This window comes from Habropoda laboriosa, unplaced genomic scaffold (assembly GCF_001263275.1).
Source record: "Habropoda laboriosa isolate 0110345459 unplaced genomic scaffold, ASM126327v1 scaffold697, whole genome shotgun sequence".
Taxonomy (NCBI): domain Eukaryota; kingdom Metazoa; phylum Arthropoda; class Insecta; order Hymenoptera; family Apidae; genus Habropoda; species Habropoda laboriosa.
Genome location: NW_017100842.1, coordinates 345,706 through 352,914, shown reverse-complemented (window position 1 = coordinate 352,914; position 7,209 = coordinate 345,706). Strand labels below are relative to the sequence as shown.

Genomic DNA, 7,209 nt, shown 5'->3' with positions numbered 1-7,209 from the left:
TATAAATAAATATCATAAAAAAATTAAACTTATGAAACCAAATTTTCAGTATAAAGTAAATTGCATTTGGTTAGTAAGTACTCTGGTACACAAGTAATAAACACTCTACTATAAAATGTGTTCTTATTCTTAAAGACCTCCTGATCAGCCTACAAAACCTATTTACAACTGCATTATATTTCTAATACTCAGCTAATCTAAAAATAGGTCCATCATATATCACTTTACTTTGTTTTAGCAAAAGCACCCCAATGTTTATTTAAAAAATTAAAAAGTGAATCCCCAATGTCCTAAGCTACTACAAAAAACAATCACATTATTCTGCCTAGTATTTTATTAAAAAAACAAAAACAAAAAGAGACTTTCATAAACCTACTATTACTACTCTGTATGCCTTTTAACTCTCCTACAGTTGCTAATACTAGAAATACATAGTAAACAATTTGTGACTTTTTCACTATTGCACAGTTTTTACTTTGTACCCTGATTTTTAAATTTATGTTTTAATGTATGTAAAACTGTTTAATCATTTAAATTCAATAATTTAACAAATTCAGAAAAAATCATTTCATAACAATTGTGTTAGTTTCTTAGATATTTTTAATTACACACCATAAATTGTCTATGGTATTTCAAATACCACTAATTTAATATATAAACAAGTAAGTTAAACAGTCTTACTATCACATAAAAAGTAATTATAAGTTAGTCAGATTTGGACAGTCTGTATATACTTTAACTGTATTAAATATTTACTGAATTTATGTATTTTAAAAACTATCATGTAAAAATTATTTTAACCTTCATAATACTGATTATGAAAATGTGCCCAACTCGTTTGTCTGCTCTTGATGATATTTGTTCTGATCTTGTTGCTGTTTAATAAATGCACTCAATCTGTTAAGTAAGAATTGTTTGTCATGTCCTTCTAATACTAACTGATTCTTTAAAACTGTAACCATGTGTTTGTTTGCCACTGACACTGCATAATAATAATATAAAAGCAATGTGAGAATAAGAAATGCTGGCACACCAAATCCAGCAGTACCAAGAAAGTATAAAATAGACTGAAGCCAATCAGGAAATTGTGCAAATATCACAATTAATAATGACCACACAGATTTAAAACCTCTAAATGGTCCACAAGATTTTGATGGCGTTATTTCAGCAATAGAATAACCAATTGGGATTGTAGATAAAAGAAAAGAAAGTAATAAAATCAACATAAAAATTGAATTTGATTTACTTGCTCTGTAAACTCTACTTGATGGAGTACTGTTTACTAAGCAAGCAAATTTTTTAATATAAAACAATAGAAAAGTACCAATTACTGCAACTAAAGGTAATAGAGGTGCAAAAAAAAAGCCAAGCCAGCAGATGGTTTGTAGATAAACAACATCTAACACCTGCTTAGGTAAATCAAATTCTTGTTCTCCAAAGAAACGTAGTACTTTGTTTTCTGTATGTTTTGCTATTAATGACCTAGGAAAATTAACAAAAAATGTCATGAAAAATTGAAGAAAAAGGTCAGTAATGTAGAGTTTAAAGAACTGTTGCCCTACAAATGTTTCCCAACATAACGGTCGTCTACTAGCACTATTAGTACATTCATTATCTGTTACTTCATGTGCAATTAGTCTGTAGAATGATGTGAGTAAGACAACAAGAGAAGAAAGTCGTAGAAACACAGTTCTTAAAAGAGTTATACGTATGACAAATGAAGGACTGTAATTTTCTAGAGTGACTAGATAACGAAATAGAAATGGTACTGCAAAATTTAAGGCAACAATAGATATATATGGTAGAAACTCAAAGAATAAGTGAGTGATTTTATTTAACGAAAAATATTGTGAGTTATAACTTTGATCCATTTGTGGTGTAACTTGATTAAAAGAAAATTGAAATATATAATAAATAAATGTACCACAACCACTTAATATTGTTAAAACAATTAAATTAATAAACAAACGCATAAGAAATAATTTTGTTTTTTCTTCTCTTGTTCGATTTTGTTTTTCTTCCTCTAATCTTTCTGCTTCCAAAAATGCTTTCATTTCATTGTGTAATGCTTTATGCTTTACAACTGCTGATTTTTCATTATGTATACTATAATCCCAACCACCGAAAACTAAATTACAATATTGATAAAATTGACCCTCATTTTCTACTACCCTCTGTTTGAAGCTTCTGGCTGCTGACTTAACAATTGCTATCAAACTAATAATAAATACACCAATAGTGGCACTAATATAAGATAGTGGTAAATTATAAAACATCCCAGAAGTATCATAAGTCAAATGACTATATGCACCATAAAATAATAAACTGTATTCTAAAATACCAGTGCCCTCAACAAAAGCTGCTATGCTACTACTTTCTTGAGTTATATTCCAATATAACTCTGAACAGCAAGATATGCTATGACTGTTATTAGAATTTATGCATGGTTCTTCATCTGGCATATGTAATAGTATTGCAGGTAACACAATAAATAAGAACATAATTGAAAATAAAAGAACATTAAGATACATCAACCATTTGATAAATAAAAAGTATGCTACTATTCCCATTCCAAAATTTCCTCCAATTGTTTTAAGACTATCATTCCATAACTCCATCTTTGAATATGTTTCCTTCATTCTGATACGAAACTGCTGCCAAGCTTTTCTTCGTTGCCATTTTAATTGCTCAAAACCTTGCAATCTCAATTTTGTAGCACTCTGAAATATACATGTGTGTTATATATATTGTAATTCTATTCTTGTTCATATAATTTAAGGATAACATCAACATACTTGTAACTGATTTTTTAATTGTATTTTTTGTGCCATGCACACAGGCATAGCTTTGATTTGCATTATTTCTTCCCAAGTACGTTCTTCATTGGATAAATTTTCAGATAAGTCTGGCAACATAGACACTGCTGCATCATGAATATTTGTTGACATACGTCTTGATGTGGTTGTACCACGAGATCTTGTACTAGTGCGCCTTCTCAATGTTGTCTTTGTATCATTACGTATTCGTTTGGCAGTTGCTATTATCAAAGTATGAAATATATAACATCTTTTTTCATATATAATTTGTATTATTTTTAGACTTACCAACACGAGACTTTTTACTTGGAAGTAAAGTAGCTATATGGGAAGGATCTCTTTGTAATGCCTGCTGTAAATCTGCTTCAATTGCTGCAGGGTAACTTTCCTGATAAAATTCAGCACCTGCCTCTTCCCAGCCTTGTCCTCTATCACAAGCACGTTTTTTTCGTTCTCCTCCTGACATCTTTTGTTTTTATGAGTAATTGTAATTTATGTATGTAATTTCCTATGAAAACCTTGCACCTGAAATAAAGTAAAAATTACTTATGTGTAAATAAATTTCTTAAAATATTTGAGGTTTATCAAAGTCATCATAAAGCACTAAACATACATTGAATTTTTATTGTTTTTATATACTTATTTAATAATTAATATATGTATAAATGGCACGTCTTTCTAAATAAACTATAATTTAAACAAGTTATTAAAATATAATGTTGATAAATTGTGCGTATGTTCGAATATACGTACCTGAGATGAATCAGTCGATCAAGTATTTTGCAATCGTGTCATTGCTCGATGATACATATCGTTGTTTTATACTGGTCGGTAACAGTACTCATGAAAAAATAACGCTTTAACAGACTAAACACTGAACTTTAAAAGTCAGATGATTCATAGATAGCAGCGTTTTGTAAACTATGACGTAGTTGCGCGAAATATTTAAATGTTACATTAAATCACATAAATGTTAAATTTAATATTCCTGTGTGACAAAATTTCTGATTTTTCCAACCGAATAAAGCAAAATAAATGCAACAATTCACCCAAGAAACACTCATCGGCATTTTGTTTTCTCATATATCTAAACTCGTGCAGTTTATAGACGGCTGATAAAAGAACACTGAAGCATGAACCAAAAGAAATATAGAAGGTATCATTCTAGATATGGCTGACAGGAAACTCTAGATTAAATTAATTTTTTATAGATTTTTGCAAAGTGCAGTATACTTTTTCCTATATAATGTATATTTAATAAATATTTCATACAATTAAACAACTTAATTAATAAATTTTGTATTTCCTCACGTATTATATTTTACACTATTATTTTTAACAAATTTTGATTTACAAATTCACAAATTTCAAATACAAGTACATATCTAGAATCACCATTTTGAGCACTATAAAATACCATAGAATAGTGTATAATGATTATTGTGGCTTCTACAAGAATAAATAATTCATGTTTAAAAAATAATATCAATGTTTCTAATTCATTTCTGATATACAATTGACATTGTTACCCAAGTAGCATATATTTATTACATAAAAATTCATTAATATGCTGTAACAAATAAATTACTGTATTGTAAGTTTCTTTTAGCATAATCATATACTTTTATTATAATCGTAATGATATTTTATACAAAATATTTTAGTATTGTTGTCCTCTCCGGCGTCCGCCGCGATTATATCCGCTACGTTGATAGTTATCCGTACCAGAATTGTTGCTACCCTGATTCCACCCTCCCTGAACTCTACCTCCCCTTCTTCTATTACTGGAACCTCCTCTTTCATACTGTTGTGTAGAGCTTGCATTGTTTGAATAGTTGTGCCGATTATCATATCCTAAGTATTTAAATTAATGTTAATTATTAAATTGCATAAATAATTTTGATAACTCTAAAATCTTCCATTTTCCTTTTTTCAAATTTATTACCTCCATCTCTGTTATCTCCATAATTATCATTTCCTCCACCACCATATCCTCCTTGTCCTCCACCACTATATCCTCCTTGTCCTCCACCACTATACCCTCCTTGTCCTCCACCATATCCACCTTCTTGTCCTCCTCCATATCCACCTCCTTGTCTTCCACCATATCCCCCTCCTCCTTGTCCTCCACCATATCCCCCTCCTCCTTGTCCCCCACCATATCCCCCTCCTCCTTGTCCACCACTATATCCTCCACCATATCCTCCTCCTCGTTTTCCTCCTTGTCCACCATATTCACCTCTGTTAGAGGAAAAATTGGAACCTTGGGATCCACCATCTACAAAACCACTATTACCACCATATGAACTTCTATTATCACTGGAATAAGCAGTATTAGAACCCTGAAAACTACTGCCACCTCCACGACCACCTCTGTTTCCACCTCCACCGCCACCGCCACCACGGCCTCCGCTAAAATATTATAAAACTGTACCTTTTTTTTTTTTTTTTTTGAATTACCTTATGTAAAATTATTTTTATTAATTTTCACTAACCGAGAAGTTGAAGGTCCAGGCACTCTCTCTTTTTGCCATGGTGGCATTTCAGGTGGTGGTGGTTCTTGTTCATATGGTCTTCCACCTCTGTCTGGTACAGCTCCTATGATAACTTTGTTAAGTTCACTTTGAGTATTTTTCCTAACACTTGCATTGCTTGTTTTTTCCATTAATGCAATATCATCTCTTGCTGCTAGTAAATCAGCAAATGTAACATTTGGCTCTGCATTCACAAATTGTGTGATATGATCATATTGTTTATTAAATGAACCCTTTTGATCTTTTATACTGTTTGACCACTACATTTAATAATATAAATCATATGTTTGTAAACTTTATTAAATGTAAATAATTTCTCTAACTTTATTTTAAAATTAATCATGTATACTTACTAGAAAAGACTGCATTGTTACATCAAGTCTCTTTAGTAACATATCACGACGTATTCTGTATTCGTCATGTAACTTTTCCTGTATATCTTGGAGATCTTTCCAATCTGTTTCTAAGAATTCGTGAGTAATTAATGGTTGTCCTATAAGTTCAGTAGGAGCTGCTTTTAATACTTCAGTCAACTTCTTCTCCAGCCTTGTAAAAAGCTCCTCAGTAGTAATATGATCTGGTGGTTTTTCAAAGTTTAATGCTATTAACATATCTTTAAGATCTTTAGCTGTACCACTTTCTTCCTATAAATAATATATAGAAATTTATTTGATAATTAAAACTTACCTTGATACTTTGATAATAAAAACTTACAACAACAATAACTTCAGAAGATGAGTTTCCATGTTTTCTAGATTCTAATAATCTGCAAGTCTTTAATTCTGCTCCCAAAAAATCTAATAAGATATATCTATCTTGTTGATTTACCAATCGTTCATTGATATTACCAGTTGTTAATCTTTCATTCATACATCCCAATTCCTTAAGAAAACAGCTTAATTCTAATAAAAAAGAACTAGAATCTTCTGGAGATGCTATTGCATGAATAGTTTCATCCATGTTATTGAAAGTTGCAACTTCATCTGCCAACCATGCTACCAGTTTTGTAAATTCTGGTGATTTTGAGCCTTGTTTTAAGGCCTCTTTAAATTTATTAGGCTCCACCAGCTCTTCATTATATCTACATAATAACAAATTTCATTAATTGATAAAATTAGTAAAGCTAATATGAACAATATTATTGTAAAGAATGCAATGTACACTACTAACTTTACTCGTTTAATTAAAATGAAATGAAATTAAGATGTACAAATCAACAGTTTTTTTAAATATTGTACATTGAGTCTCACTGATTCGTGCCGAATCCTTAGACTAATACACACGCACAGCGGTGGTGATTGTTGTGAAATGGCTTACAAGGGAGAATACCGTTTCACATAGCTCGTACGCCATTCGCCATTTCCCATAGAAGCACCGCCGGTGTGCGTATGTGTGAGTTCTAAGTGTTCGGCAAGAATCGATGAGACTCAGTGTACATGATTATAACCTTTAAATGCTTACCCAAGTTTTTTTATCCTTTCTAGTAACTTCAGTTCCATTTCGGCAAATCTTTAATTCATTCAACAAAAATAATTGTTACAAAATACAGAATGTATTTATGAAATAAAAGTAATATGTACTCACAATAAATTAGAATAAATTACATATGACACCTTTCTTCGCCGTATATGCAGTTAGTGTGCCACGAGATTTCTTGACGTATCAGGCTACGTAATACCTCGAATGAAACAGTAGATGTCGTGTTGCAAGGATAAAATATCGATAAATTTATACTTTTAAAAGTACCTTTTCTAGATAAATGTGATAAAAGATAGAATTGATAAATTTATTGTGTACTTTTACTCCTAAATTTTTTAAAATATCTAATATGAAAAAAATAATTTCATATATTTTATCAG

The 7,209-nt window shown here is 30.6% G+C and overlaps 2 protein-coding genes across 2 annotated transcripts; both read right to left on the bottom strand.

Moving 5' to 3' along the window:
- Positions 1-815: 815 nt before the first annotated feature.
- LOC108577334 (transmembrane channel-like protein 7) lies at positions 816-3,674 on the bottom strand. Its single transcript, XM_017940475.1, has 4 exons — positions 3,570-3,674; positions 3,105-3,341; positions 2,796-3,037; positions 816-2,720 (listed from the first exon to the last, which is right to left on the bottom strand). Exons 2-4 carry the CDS (start codon positions 3,280-3,282, stop codon positions 816-818), a joined length of 2,325 nt encoding a protein of 774 aa, XP_017795964.1. The 5' UTR covers positions 3,283-3,341; positions 3,570-3,674.
- An 802-nt stretch (positions 3,675-4,476) lies between these two features.
- LOC108577333 (protein FAM98B) lies at positions 4,477-7,015 on the bottom strand. The gene is made up of 7 exons (XM_017940474.1): positions 6,935-7,015; positions 6,812-6,859; positions 6,065-6,431; positions 5,704-5,994; positions 5,312-5,610; positions 4,762-5,228; positions 4,477-4,670 (listed from the first exon to the last, which is right to left on the bottom strand). Exons 2-7 carry the CDS (start codon positions 6,847-6,849, stop codon positions 4,477-4,479), a joined length of 1,656 nt encoding a protein of 551 aa, XP_017795963.1. The 5' UTR covers positions 6,850-6,859; positions 6,935-7,015.
- Between the last annotated feature and the right edge of the window lie 194 nt (positions 7,016-7,209).